General features: G+C 34.9%; 1 protein-coding gene across 2 annotated transcripts in view; it reads right to left on the bottom strand.

Moving 5' to 3' along the window:
- Positions 1–1,574, bottom strand: part of LOC140747145 (uncharacterized) — a 36,366-nt gene extending 34,792 nt beyond the window's left edge. Inside the window, exon 1 of one of the 2 annotated variants that reach the window (XM_073079421.1) lies at positions 395–1,574. In XM_073079421.1, the coding sequence (XP_072935522.1) occupies positions 395–683 (289 nt within the window). In that variant the 5' untranslated portion in view covers positions 684–1,574. The remainder of the gene's footprint in view (positions 1–394) is intronic. The other variant, XM_073079422.1, reaches the window with a different exon arrangement.
- Between the last annotated feature and the right edge of the window lie 14,193 nt (positions 1,575–15,767).

The raw sequence follows: 15,767 nt of genomic DNA, 5'->3' as shown, positions 1-15,767 counted from the left end.
AGACTGTGTAATGTCCATCAGAGTCCAGGTTCGATTCCCGATTAGATATAACTGTGTTTGTGGCCAGTATTTAAGGTAAGTAGGACAATATGATATTTAATGGACTTCGTTAAACTATAAACTTTACCTTATAAAAGTTTTCAGCGATAGTTAAGTAGATTATGTCACTATAATATCTATCTTGCCACAGGTTTCCTTGAAAATTGGTATCCTCGTTTCCAATATTTGTTCATGTAGACTTAATTTAAGCAATAATGAACTTTTTCATACTTTCGTATCAATGAAGTTATAATTAAAAAGCATAATTAATATTATGTACAAACACTACACCAATCGTTTTATGTTACGCGTATTGTTGCTGTAAGTACGATAGTATAGTATAGTATAACCTCACCTGGTGGCATAAACCTTAAGGTGCCGACAGGTGGCGCCGCGTACGGTATTCCCAGGAACATTTCCACGTTCTGCAAATCATACTGTCTTCCTGGCTTCACTATCAGTCCTCGAATTGCTCCTTGCCTCAGGTGATACTCCCTCGATAGCCGCTTCTCTTCGCCTGTGAAGCTTCGGATATCTTCGTATACCTTCGCCGCACCTTCGTCCGCCATCGGCAGCAAGAGTGAGACAACAACACAAATAAACAAATTGTGATTTATAAACGGAGACGCGTGCTTAGAAGCCATCTTGTTGATCTCCTATTATTTGCTCTCATTGCAAGATCTCGAAATACTCATGGGTTTTATTGTCCTCTTGACTTTATTTGCGATGGGTGTATGAGTCATCTTCTGAATGTATTTTCGTCATAAACGGCAGACGAATTAGTTTTCCAGCAGTTTACCTAATTAGGCTTTCTTAACTTCACAGCCGTCAATGTATATTCAGATTAAAACTTTATAAAAAAACAAATAATATATGTTGTAAATTATTTTCGCCAGTCGAGGACGTGCTCTTGCTGAATTCTTTTGTTAAATAACTTGTCGTGATAACTTTCTTTAAACTTCAACTTTATCTGTCTTTATAATGTATAACTATGATAGATCTTGTTATTAAAAGTAAAACGTTTGTTTATTGTTTATCACATATTCTTATAATCGCTCACACTTTTTAGATTATCTTCATTATTCACCGTTATCATTACATTGGTATATTGCTAATATGTTTTAGGTACTCTTGTTCACTTTTCTCGTTACCGTCTCACAGATATCTCACTGTTCACTGATCAATCAATAGCATTAATTTAAACTAGTCACACTTAAGTCACACGTCTCGTTTTTATTTTAGAAGGAATTACTATTTTAATACCTTTAAGATCATCTATCGTTATTTTTATCAAATTTTGATTATTAATGTCTTTGTTACAATAAGTATCTAAATCCAGAATACTATCACTTAAATGAATCTCCATATCTTCACGCGCATTTGTATCAATACTGTCATGTCTTTTGTTTACGAGCTAGCGATTTGTAGTATCATTAACACTTATTAGGTGTAATTCATTAGAGACACTATCTATTTTTATCCCAACTTTCTCAACATTGCGATCGTTGTGAACTCGGTGCGTTGACTGGACCGCTTCCAAGCTATCCCTGCTTCTAATACCAAAATACGACGGAATGCGAGCCAGAGGGGCGCGCGTTTCACGGATTATTCAGATTTTACACGCACGGAACATTGACATGTGGAGATATTTTAATTATTCTTAGTTTAAATATTTATGCTCACTTCTTTTCTTTTCGCATTATTTTAGTACGGATGGTTAATGGGATTCTACAATGAATATTTCATAGGTAGGTATTGCAAGATAGCTATTTTTCCATCTATAAATGTAATTTCGTAATCTTTAATTCATAGTATAATTTATAATAAATGCTACTACATACGTTTTCTCGATATTTTAATAGATTATCATATGGTTGAGAATCGGGTTTTTGAACGATTTTCAAACGTACCTATTTTAATTACGTTTTATTTCAAGGAATTTGTTAACTTGAAAACGAGTCCAAAATAATCAATTGAAATCTCTTTTCTACAACCTCGCTTGAAATCAAATTTATTAAACAACAATAACAAAACAGGATAAATTGAGGACAAACGCACGCGTCGGTGCAATAATTTGATTTGTTTTGCAAATCCCATTGCAGACCCATCTCAAGATAGCTAACAATATTGATGTCATGTGGAGCGCTTTACGATACACTATATATGCGGTGATATACTTAGATATTGAGATACGCGTATTTTCGTCCAAGTGCCACGTGCTCGCGGTAAACATCCGGACGAACGGGCGTGAGGAAGTTGGACGAAACGTTAGTCATTATGACAATTTATTCCTAATTTTGATATAATAATTGTGTATCTCTAGAAAAACTATTTATTTGAAGGTCGAGATGTTTTATTTAAAAGAAGGAAAAGATAAGATCCACCTATTAAGTAGTAGGTGGACTATGGTTCTTCTTATGTATCGATTCACGCTTGTCAAATTTTATAAATTGCCTAAATTAGGCGCTCGCATTTAAACCTAAGTAGAAAAGGTTCTGTTCAGTACTATTGGTTTTGACTTGTTGAAACGCTTTTGCCAGAAGGGTAGTGACCATCATGTTACATGCGTTTTTCCTTTTTGGGGGCTGATGTACCTTGCCTCATTCTAATAAGTTCCAATTCTTTTAGTAGATTCTTCTTTTCTCGTATTCGGAATCAGAACCAGAATCGACATGGAAATCTAACTCAAAATTAAAGTTCTAATTCTTTATTACAAGTCAAGTCAGGTTCTTTAGTACAATCTTCTTATACAAATTTGTTAGATTTCAGAATTTGTTACATTACTATGTTTAGATACTATTCAATTACTTTTTTGAACTCTTCGTAATTAATAAACATTAAAGTCTTGCTCCACCTTTCTAAAATAAAGTCTTTTAAACATTCTTAATAAACTTTCAAATATACATGTTCTGTTGAACATAAAATTTTAAGATCTTCGAGACCTAAGAAAACTTTTATTTTAACGTTGAACCAAATATCAAGCGCCCATCATTGTCAACCTCCGTCCAAGTGGCACTAGAATAATAAGCGCTGGCTTCCTACGCGCCTTAAAATAAATATTGACCTACAAAGAGGCATCTTTGAAAAATTCTGAGAAATCTGCTGATATAAGTACAGGTAACATCGTAGCATCTTGAAAGTTTTGAAAGAAACTGACTATAATTAATATGGAAAATGGCATTATATAAAGCATATCATAAATTATAGTCATAGGATTTCCTGTGACGTCAGTGCCATGAATGCATTATTCTCATAATAATATGTACCCACATACCTAATCATTAAACCCAGAAAACAAATTTAATTTCCTCATTTAGATAGATTGTCCGCGGTCTAACCCGATACTGTATTTGACTTGTTCTTTTTGGTTGTCGCACAATGTTGCGATGTTATGATGATATTTAAGATGAAATTTACCTATAAATACAATTTTCTTTTCCCTCTCTTTTAGACGACGACTTGAAGAAACAGCGGCAACGATATTGACTAAACTAAACACTTACAGAAATATAGAAAATTTTGCAGAGAACAATATTAGCTGTTGTTTACTTCAAAATATTTAAAGATCAAGGTTTTTACTGATCCTGGAAACAACTAAATCAATTTTGGCGAAACGTACACACATGTATAGATAACTTTACACAAAGTCACACAGACTAACAATAAAGAGGACTTTGTACATAGTAACATAGGCTCCTCTCAAAATATCTGGAATTCTAAAAACGCGGGCGTGCACGCTCGCGTTCAACAAACAAAGGGTGGCGAGTAATCCGAGGAGCTCAATCCTGTTTGTGTTTGTGCGCCCTTTTTGCAATCGATATCTCCGGGACACAGCAGCTGCGACTCGTGTCTTTTTGCTCGTGTACTGTTTATTTCTGTAGTGCCAACATTCAGTTTCGCGAAAATAAATCTATCATACGTAGCTGTTTGTAGTCTGAAATACAGTCCTAAAATGTAGTAGTTTAAATTATTGGTTTCGTTCCAAAGCAGCGCTAGGCGCTGCTGTTCTTGGGTTTGCATGGTGTGGGATTATTCTCACTTTTTTGGTTAAATTGATGCAGGAAAAGAGCATCACTTAATGCCGCAAGTATTCCGGACCCTCTGAAACAGGGAGCTTTATAGGGATAAAACCATGCTTATTTTTTTTATTTATAAAATTGAAGTAGCATACAAGCATGCTGTCCACCTGATTATAGATGGCTACTATCGCCCTATGACATTTGTGATTAACCCCAGATAAGATTATATCCCTTAGCCATAGATATGTTGCTACCCCTGAGGACTTATTTAAAACATTTTAATAAGTATGTCGTTAAAGCGAATTAACACTGTTGGTATTAGATATATGATGTATGTTGGTATAAGTATAGATGTAACGGTAGTGCCTTTGGATTCGAACTACAAAGTGTTTACCAACTTCAAACTTGTTGGTCACTATGTTGAATGAGTTCTGTAGCAACTGTCGCTCATTTCCTGGAATTTTCTTTTAATGCTTTAGTCGCCTTTACTTCAAAGTATAAAATAATATAGATACGAGTACATTTTACACTGCTATTGTCCATTTCGTAAAAAGAACACAAGATTAACTTTATTACCGGTGTGTCCGGTAAAAACAGACTGACTACGGCTTAACAGTATTTCCTTTTTGTGCTAAACCCAAGGGGCTTATTCAGCTTATCTTCAGCGTTTCCAACAAAAATCCCGTACGATATTGTCAGTGGCAGTAATGCAGTGTACACACGACCGCTAACTGGCGCAAATATTTGCGCCGAGACGCAGATGCGCCGCGGTAAGGGTGCGAACTTGGGAACTTGTTGTTAAGGAGATTACCCAATGTTTTCTATGTTGCTATGTAACTAGTGTTTTAGTAAGAAATATCTGTTATCTTGTCCATTTGAAATAATCGTTTAATAATAATGATTTTTTTGCTTTTTTATTCAGATATATATTGATTCAGCTTTTTATTTTTTGTATTCGTGTTAGATTTTGTAATAAAACGTCGGAAATATATAATTATATTTATTATAAATTTGACTTTATATTCGAGATCCTATTAAGAATAGCGCGAGGTCTATTGCATAAACCAGACTTTTATTTTTAGTCACTTTTTATGGACTAATACAACAACATTTTTACCCCTATTGGTAAATCAGTACAGAACCCTAAAAACCGAAACCATTGTCTTTCTACAAGAATCCTCATTGAGGGTGCAAGTTGCCGTAATGCTGAGTACACATTTGGGCAAATATTTGCGCAAACCAAGCAGATGCGTCATGTTCGTGGAATAAAAAGAGCGACATTCGTTAGAAACGTAGGCTCAGTGGTAAAGGTGCCTTTTCTTGGGTAATTATTTAGGGCCGTTAAAAAAATGCCCTCCAAGTTATTGAACTAATTAATACTTATTAGGCGCATTGAGCCTTAAAGTTAAAATATTAATACGATACTAATTTTGGACTAACCAACGGTTAGATAAAACCTGGTTCGATCGATGCCTTAAAAAAGTGGAACTTGAAGCTGATTTGGTGGAAAGATATTTTTAACCAACTTGGTTAAAAATGTCTTTCCTAAAGAAGAGAGGTTATTAACAAACATAACGGATGGATAACGATGGAGCGGTCACCATACCGGTCAGACGCGCAAAGGGTCCCGAGTTCGATCCCCGGCCAGACAGATATCTAAGCTTTCTGTTACTGGATCTGGGTGTTTGTGTATTTGTCTATGTGTTTGTCCACGGCACCCACGACAGAGGGAATCCTAGTGTGGGTAGAAAGTGGGTAGTGTGTGTAATGTGTGTAGTGTGTGTGTTGAAAGCGTTTAGAGCGTTTACTGATTCTGAGGCGTACATGGTTATTAATTGACCGTACACAGGTATAGTCCGCGCCAAACTGCTAGTCCGCTCTGAAGTTGTTGTGCACAACTACAAGCATAATTATATTCCATAGCAACATAAGGCATACTAACGCAGCTATGTATTTTTGGCGAGAACGGGCAGCAGACGGGTGCCGGATGGGGTCCTGCGCAGTCTTCGTCCCTCTAATATCTACAATTTGCTATTTGACGCGAATCTTTTCTATATTCAGAGCGGACTAGCAGTTTGGCGTGGACTATACGTTGTTACAACTACGAACTACAGTGAAATTTTGTTACGAACAAAGAAACTTAAGATATCGAAAAAACATTTTTTCTTATTTTTTAAATAATTATAGCACCTTAGGTAATAAGTACCTACTTTATTTATAATTGTTGAGATACAGATGTAGAGATAAACAGTTTTATTGCTCCATTTTAAAAACCACATGCAAAATGTAATGAGACAATAAATCTGATAAACAAGAATCATATGGACTCCGTTCCGACGATGACTGAGTCACAATGAGATCATGAGAACCCCATCGAATATATTCTTAGAAATCGTTCAAAAACAACTATTTATGGTGATGATATTCATGATCAAGCTGTTATTATGTTAAGTATATTGTAAATAAAAAAATAAATACAGCAACATTTTCATAATAATCCGCGTACTAACAATACTAACCTACTTTACTATCCACGATACTAATACTCACGTAGTAACTATTTATTAATTTGTGCTAATACTAAGCTAAATTAATAAAATACTTGAACATGTCCTGGTAATGATAAATAAAATGTTTTTATTTGAAACTCCGTAAAAGTAGTTGGTATATATTTTATAGTATACCATTGTCATGTGATGAATTTGAGTAAAATATATTTTTTAATATTCCACACATGCTTGATGAAGTTTATTAATATTATACTTTATGTCATTCAATTAATTCCAAACCTAAATATAAAATATTTAACTTACTTTTTAAAATAAACTGTGTTGTGACTATTTATTGCTTAGTAGTAACCTATTGACATTCGCAACACCAAAGGAATTGCTAGCACCGGCTCTTCAGGAGCTCTTTTTGCACCTCTTTTCCAGTCCTCCATGTTTAGCGTTCCGGGAATACCTCACGGGAAAATAGATGGTCATCTTGCAAGTTTGTATCGAAACTGGTTTAGATGAATCAGATAACTTGTAGAGATAAATAGGAAAACATGGAAATTATAATCAAAAGAAACGAATTTTCGAAAATCAATTTTAAAACTTTTGTATGTTAAATCTGAATAGGTTGATTGTCAAAAACTAATGGGCATTACATAATAGCTAATTAATAAATAAATATAAGAAACAAACGGAAGACGATACGAAATTAAAATTAATATTCATTATCAAAATTCCTCCTTCATATTCCATTTAATTTAGCAAAAACAACAACCAAAAACTGGTGTCCACCAAACAAGGCCCGAAATTTGGTATTCAAATGGTTTCCCGAAAATGATAGGAGATGCTACCAACGATGTGGCAACGAGATATTAAGATCGCATTAAAGATCTCACGGCGATAAAACGGCGACAGAATTTCTAATTCATCGCGGTACATTAGTCTCACCTAAAACTTATAACTGTTTGCGATTAATTCAAATATATTGTTTCCTGGCGACGGTATGTTTTACGAAAATAAATTAGTATACGAGCACCGGTTCTATTTGATAGACAATTCATAGTGACTTCCACTCATAGAAACCTGTTACCAACCCCAATTGGAATTAGATCTACTTGAGCTCTTCATAATTCGTGTGAGACGGTATTTTTTAAGAAAATGAAATAGTAAATAAGCATGAATTCGTAGAACCTATTTAAAAGTCATTGGTTACTGCAAGTCATCAACTGTAAATATAATTAGATTTACTTGAGTTCGGCCATAAGTGCGTTGCACCTTGAGAACAGATTTGCTCATCCTCATTTCCACGTCTCTGCTTCTCCACACCTTTTAAACCAGAACGCACAATAGTTTAGAACTGCTTGTATTTACAAGGTACAAAAACTTTGTCGGTAGTCATAATAATTTAAGATCATTGGAAATTTCATTGAAATTTCATTAATCATTGAAACGTCGCTGTGGATATGTAACGTATCTATAGGTTTTATGTATCATTGGCTATGAGAGCTTTGTCCTCGCAGTTGCTTAACTAATATTTTTCATCACCTATCGCAAATCCCTTTATCGTGAGACACCTCGATGAGAGCAACAGTTTTTTTCCTCTTTTCCCGCATCGTGTTTATTCAAATTAATTGCTTTTTTATGGTCGCGACGAAATCGCTATGGACTATTTTTCGGAACGTTTGTCGTAACGAAAATTGTCCTCTTGATACGAATCTGTTATTTCGGTTTATTTATTTTTACTTTAAGGTTGTGTATTTTTTTGCTAACCATTGTAAGGCCGTTAAATTGCTTAATAGCCTATCTGTAGTGAAATTAAACGTTGTACTCTGTAATGAGTTTTTCATTTGCACGGAATGAGTTTAATTTTAAATGCTCTCAGTCGATTTTATATTACTAGTATATTGTTTTAAATATTGACGAGATTGAAAATAAAGCAAACGTGTCGTTGAAGGGGATAGTGCATTTTGTGGAAATTTTCATATTTTTATTACAGTTCTAACTTATAATATTACCTACAGCGCTATACCACAAAGAAAATAACTCATTACTGTTGCGCGGCTGCTCTCAAATTTAGTTTAGAAAGAATAACATTATACAAGTCTTCAAATAAAGTCTCAATTTGGACACAATGGGTTCATTTATTTGGGAGCTACGATACTATTGACAAATACACAACCACACAATTATACAAAGAACTCGAATTTATTTTTTGCGTCGAATAAACATCACTCAAATTGAGAATAAACTTACTTTACCTCAAGTTATTAATAAAAAATATATTTTAAAAAATCTTGTAGGTACATGTTACACTGTCCCTGTAGTTCCGGGACTAGAATAGGGCTACGGTATCCCCTGCTTGTCGTAGGAGGCGACTAAAAGGGGGCTTCCGGGGTTGCGGACGGCAAGAGTGGGAGCTTGAACCGTCCAGCAAGCGACCCCGGGAAGGACGGCGGTATGTGTGGTCGCATACCGTCGTAAACACTACATGGTGTGGGAGGAGCGAAAACTGCTCCCCCAGGGTAGAGCCCGTTGGGCATCGCGCTTGGAGGGCTCCGGTTGTGTTCCGTTGGAGATCCCGGAGTTCTCCAACAAGCGTTGAGGACGGCCACCGGGGGTGTTTTAGTGCGGTAAAAATCCCACATAACCCGGCGTCGCTCCCACGTCGTCAGGTACCTTTTGAAGGTTTCCCCATCGAGAAAAAAAAATGTACATGTTACACAAATAATGACAAAATTATTTATATGTGTGCCTACTTTATACATATCCGTGAAAACAGGAAGTTCGTCCCATTGCTTGCTTTGGCAGAGCTTTTGAAAGCTTTGCGTTTCTCTAAGTTTGTTCAGTTAAAAAGTGTTTTGGCAACTTACCATAACGTCGCCATGTACTCTAAGTGTCTAATAATATCAATATGTAAGTATGTTAGGCTGACATACATACATATTGACATACATTATATGGTTGTGTTGCAAACGAATATCCAGTCGAATGTACCCTTACATAAATACATGGAGCGCCGACCGATATCTGTGAAAGCACTAAACGACTTATTTTTTTGATTTAGGCTAGAGGTACCTCTGCATCATCATATCTAAGTAGTTGAAGGTCAAATTTTTCATCATGTATCTCTGACTAGAACGTTATTAAATATTCCAATTTTCCGGGAAAACTAGCAAAACTTTTCAAATTTTCTCGAAATGTGAAACTAGCTGCGTACAATGGTGTTTGAATCATATCGATCGGTCGCGGCATCGCGAAAAAATCGCTGGTTATACATAAAAAAAATACGCGACGAATAGATAACCTGTCTTCCTTTGGAAAGTCGGTTAAAATGCGTTAAAATAATATGTAGATAGGTATTTTTGAATAATGAATGTCATAAAATTCATAATCATCACAATCGGCCGATTTCAGTCAAGGCTCTCCTTTAGGAAGTCGGTTAAAAGTAGATTATACAAAAGCAATCAAAACTTAGATTTAAGAGCGTTTAATTAAGTTCACAATTCTCAAGTTACCGTTAATGACTTAGCTGTTGGCGGTCCATTTAAAATTTAACAGTAAAATTAAGCAGTATTTCAACGAGTTATTGATTATTGTTTAAATAATGCATAATTCACGGTTTTTATTTATTCTATATTACTAGCCATTTTCTCGGAAATTCCAATATAAATTAAATTATTTTAGAACAAATTTTCTGTGAGGTATGTCCTCGTTGTAGGCAGCTTTAAAGATCAAGGTTCTTAAAATTTTACTTACATTTTTTTACATGATATACATAGCTCACTATAATTTTGAATATATGCAATCCATATGATGATAACTGGTATCGGCCAATGGAATCTGTAATCAATTCCAGATAAGATTAAAACGCTACCAGAGGTGCGCCACAGGTGCGTTGCTACCCCTAAGGATTAAGTTAAAACCCCTCAGTTAAGAACATACTCAACTTTCTCTCTTAAAATCACAATCCGAACTGAACTGAAGAGCACCCGAGGAGAGTTCTTAATAGATTTCGTATCATATACGTATTATAAAATAATGACGTTGTAATAAGATTTAAAAATGACGATAAACAATATCGTCATCTACATATTTACAAATAAATAAAATTGGAATGTCTGTTTTTAATATCGAAATAACCGTTATTACTACATGCATACAAATATACATACGGTAAATCACCAAAATAACATATTTTACAATTTTTGTCTGCCTGTCTGTTTGTTCTGGCTAATCTCTGAAATGGCTGAACCGATTTAGACGGGACTTTTAATGGCAGGTGGCTGATGTAATAAGGAGTAACTTAGGTTACTCATATTTTAGAACTAGCTGTGCCCCGCAGTTTCGCCCGCGATAGAATTACTTTTTAACGCGGGTAAACCGGGAGGTACAGTTAGTCATATAAATATTATTTATTAATAAATATAAGTTTGTTTCGACACAAATATTTCAAGTTGTTAAAACGTTGCAACTGTAACGCAAGTTAATAATAGAAACTGGTTAACCTGTTTACCTGGTTTGATTTTCGTGGCTTCTACAATAATTATGTGAGAATAAATAGACGAAACATGAAATGTAAACTCATTGACATAAATATTCAACCCATTCAACTAATAATAATTTAGAAGACATTATCGTAAAAGTCCTGATCATGAGTTATAATTATAAGTTTTTATCGTTACTATGTCGCATGTCGCAATGGGTCTTTGACCAGCCTTAGGTTTGGAGTTATAGTTGTTATAATATTATAGTTGTCCATGGGTTACAGAAACCACTTACCATAAAGTGGACTGCATGCTCATTTTCTACTTCAATATTTTAAAAAGTACGCTTATATACCGGAGATGGTTTCATCCCAACAATTATCCAGGATATTGGAAGCGTTGCATACATGAGGATAATGATACCCATGAGCAAATGTACGGCAATGAAATCACTGATTGTCCGCGAGCACGTTTTGAAATTTTTACGCGTTTTCACAATAGCCTCCACGTTATTACGGGTAAACAGTCTGCGTATAAAATTAAATAGGAACGCGACGTAAAAGGTTATAACGGGTGGTGCATAGTATAGGCGATTGACAAATTATTCAAATCCATGAATAAATGACACTTTCGACGCTCATAGCCACATTCTACACGGAATCCATGTTGTTGGTTATGGGTTTAATGGATAACCAAGACCAAAACAATTGAAGCCAAAGAAATATAAATTCATCGTTTTCTTACTTTAATTACTATTCTAAGAGAGATATAGCTGTCTCATTCATATCTAAGTTAATAAACACCTAACCAATCTGATATGATTTGAATCTGATATGTAAAAAGAGTATTACAAAATATATAATAATTTAGATGATAAGAAAAGTGGGGTCTGAAATAGTCCCAGCTTTAGTTCCACAAATAGTTTCAAGTTATTCATTTATTTGTCGTTCGTCGCTTCTTCCTGTTGAACTAAACACCTTGCGAAGCGGTTATGAATTGACTTAACTTTTTTCCAGCTCAGTGAAGCTTGGCGAAAGATTTTCAATCCCAAAATGTTTTATTACTTAATGAACGTTTAGCAAGCAAGTTTGTGTTAGGTAATAAAATAAGTGGAAAACTTATAATCTCTTCCTCTCAATAACTTGAACTGTACACCAAAATTACATTGTCGGATCTTCATTAAGCGAAGTTGTTTACAGAGGATCGCGTAAACATAACCGCTTGTCCCGGTTAAATTCGACTGTCCAGTTAAAAGTTCACTCGTTTCGCTCGTTTATTACTGGCTTTGTAATTAGGTCAGAATTACCGTGGTCACTGACCTCTCATACCGTGGTTCAACTGCTAATAGCGCACTGATTTCAGTTGTAGTTCCAAAATTCATTACGATAGCTTTTGACATTCTTGAGTTGAATTTAAGGTATGTTTACGATACTGTAAGGTTTTTCAAAAATATCATATTCTATATCTTATACTTAATACTCGTATGTGATTACTTCTATCACGAATGTATTGAATATTAAACACCATAAAATTATTATCTCAAAGAATGTTTGGATATGTCTCAAAGGTGTATCTTAAATAAATAGTACTTACAAATTGTTAACATTTTTTTCCTACTTATTCTACTTATATCAGACCGACGCAAGGGGACAAGCTATAAATAATGATGTTATAATAAAATTCTAAACTCGAATTTAACTACTGACCGGAAACAAAATCGTGTTTAAATTTTTTGAAACAGACAAGAGTATAAAAAACGAAGCTGTTTGTCAAGTCACGTTCAAACGGCTTACAGTACAAATGGTCCTTCGAGCCGGATGCGAAACACAATCAGATCGTATTCCATTATGGCGAACTTTCTGATATCTATTAATCTTGATAACAAGCTTTGAGAAGAAGCGAGATGAATTAAATCAGGCAACTTGTTTCAGGCAGATAGCAAGCTGACAGGAGAAAACTTGTTACAGACCTTATCAGACTGTTCGGGTGTTATCGGCCCATTCGCAACAAATCCCTTTTAGAAGTTACCGAGAACTTCTGGAGCGATCTCGGTTCTAACTAAGGAATTGACAATTGTTGGGAATTCAGGCGGTTTGAGATAGTGTTGGAAGTTTGGAAAAAATGCACTGTTAGTTGTCCATATAATATATGCCAATTGTGGTCTATTCGACTAAAATTAGTAGAACGGTTCATGGTTCGACACTGCAGGTATCATCGCTATTGTCCTTGTAGTCCTGGGACTAGAATAGCGCTGCGGTATCTCCTGCCTGTCGTAAGAAGCGATTAAAAGGAGACGTTCGGGCTTGCGGGCGGCAAGAGTGGGAGCTCGAACCGTCCAGCAAGCAATCCCGGAAGGGACGGCGGTATGTGTGGTCGCATTCCGTCACCACCACGTCACAAACACAAGATGGTGTGGAAGGAGCGACAAGTGCTCCCCCCAGGGCAGAACCCGATCGGAGCATCGCGCTTGGAGGACTCCGGTTGTGTTCCGTCGACGATCCCAGAGTTCTCTAACAAGCGCTCAGACGGCCACACTGGGTGTTTTAGTGCGTTAAAAATCCCACATAACCCGGCGTCGCTCCCACGTCGTGGGTACCTTTTGAAGGTTTCCCCCTCGTAAACAAAAAAAAAGGTACCATCACTGTACCAATTTCTCCCTAATAATTTCAGCACCAAGCGATTTTATGTTCTATTTAGAAGAGTGTAATAAGGAAGACTCTTACACGAAACATTCCAATTTGTCCTCAGGGATTTTCTATCCCACCTGATGCTGACCTCTGAACCTTAATTGCACGGTATGTTAACATTCTCGTTGAGACAGGAAGGAAAAATAAATATAAATATTACGAGTATAATATTAATATAAAGATAAATAATACATCACTTAAATTAGTACAAATAATACACCGGGGAGCTTAAAATAAAATTTACAGGTGTTTATTAACGTTGCGAGTTATTAAAATACGGTTGAAATCATTAATTACCGTTAAAACTTTTTAATTCCTTCAGTCCAATTAGCCCTACCTATTATCCCAACCACATGGCCGTAAATTGCATTTAACATCAATAAACAATAATTGGTACTATTTGTACTATTGATGTGACATCATTAACCTTTATTTCTATTATTCATACTTGTTTTAATACGACAATGGTGTTAGGACGCTGCCACAATAAGTGAGAACATCGTAATATTAAACTACGCAAAGAGTATGAAATTGCCTCGTCAAAGAAAATGGTAGTGTGGTGAGATGTTTACATCGGACATACCACAGCGCTTACACTACCAAGTTTTGGTGAAGAAATAGTTATAAACATATTTGCAATGAGCCGAGAAATCGAAGATAGCTGTAATGTGTATCATAGAGTCATCTTGAGGTTCTTCAATTTGATTGTTTAGATTTCCATACACACAGTAATCGCCTTTAGATAGGTATGTTTCTTATTTCAACTTCATTTTACAGAAGATGATTACAATTTTTATCATTTTTTATAACATGATATTACGCGTATTTGTTTGCTCATTGATCGGTCCTTATTAATTAATGAAAACACACATTAATTCAATTTTTTTACATATTTGTCTATAATGGTTAATTGTAATATTCATTCTAGTTAGTATAAGTATATAAAACTTGGCAAAATTATTTATATAAGTTTTATTTATTTGCCACATTATCTGCTTTGTAATATTTATATTTACGTGACTATCTGGCCGTGTCCTTACAACGCTCTGCGGTGTTCCGATTTGTTTAATCCGGGAATATTCCCGATACCCAATAGGATATTACTATTAATGGGATCGGACGAACGTATGAATACGATTATTGTTTTAAAACCGATCCTATCGAAACTTTTATATTTTATAAGTTATTCTGACATATTGTTGCTCATATATTTTCCCTTGAGAAACGTGTTGTATAATGGTAGTAACGATAAATGAACAGAAATAAAGTAACCATCCATTTTTGGAGCTTTACTAGTGGACATACATCTCCCTCAATTGATATAAGCTTTATTAAAGCAAGTACTATCATATATATATGAATATGTAAGTATTATCAAGTCAAGTAAATTAATATATCTACTTTTGAATACCTTAGATTAAATTTATGCATGGTGGATCGCTATAGTGGTAGCTGGCTCGTCCAAGTTTATTTATGCCACAGCATATGTTATGGTAGCATAGCTAAAAAAAATCTAAATCTATGATTCATGCACCCTCGCTCTATGAAGAACGTCATTAAATCTTATACCTTTTAAAATATTGGAATGAAGAATTCTTTAAAAAAATCCATTCAATTGGTTCAACACAAATATCGGTTGTAAGGCCTAGCATTTGCGTGAAGTTAGAATATTCCTTTCTAAATGATAAAGGCCGATTACAAATTCTCGACCGGGAAGGGATAACTAGTTTTAATATTCATTTTCTTAATTTTGAGGGATTATTTAACTGGGACGTGAACTTAGTAAGAATAAAAACATAAAGCTTAGATTTTTAAGTACCTATCATTAAACAGAAACATTTTTTCAACGAAAACGACTTAATATTTGTTGCTCTGAAATTTTATCACTTTTGTTGATCAAAATGAAAATTCCCATCTTCAGAATACATATTCATATTTTAAAGGCTTTTTTTTATTTCGTAAGTATAAAATCGAACGCCTTCAGAATTTGCATAAGATTTTTAAGTCCGAATATTAAATCATTTATAAATACCAGTTCTCTCA

Source organism: Epargyreus clarus, unplaced genomic scaffold, assembly GCF_041222505.1.
Source record: "Epargyreus clarus isolate Ecla_fem2 unplaced genomic scaffold, WU_Ecla_fem_2.2 ptg000014l, whole genome shotgun sequence".
NCBI classification, from domain to species: Eukaryota; Metazoa; Arthropoda; class Insecta; order Lepidoptera; family Hesperiidae; genus Epargyreus; species Epargyreus clarus.
This window is presented reverse-complemented; position numbering and strand designations above follow the sequence as displayed.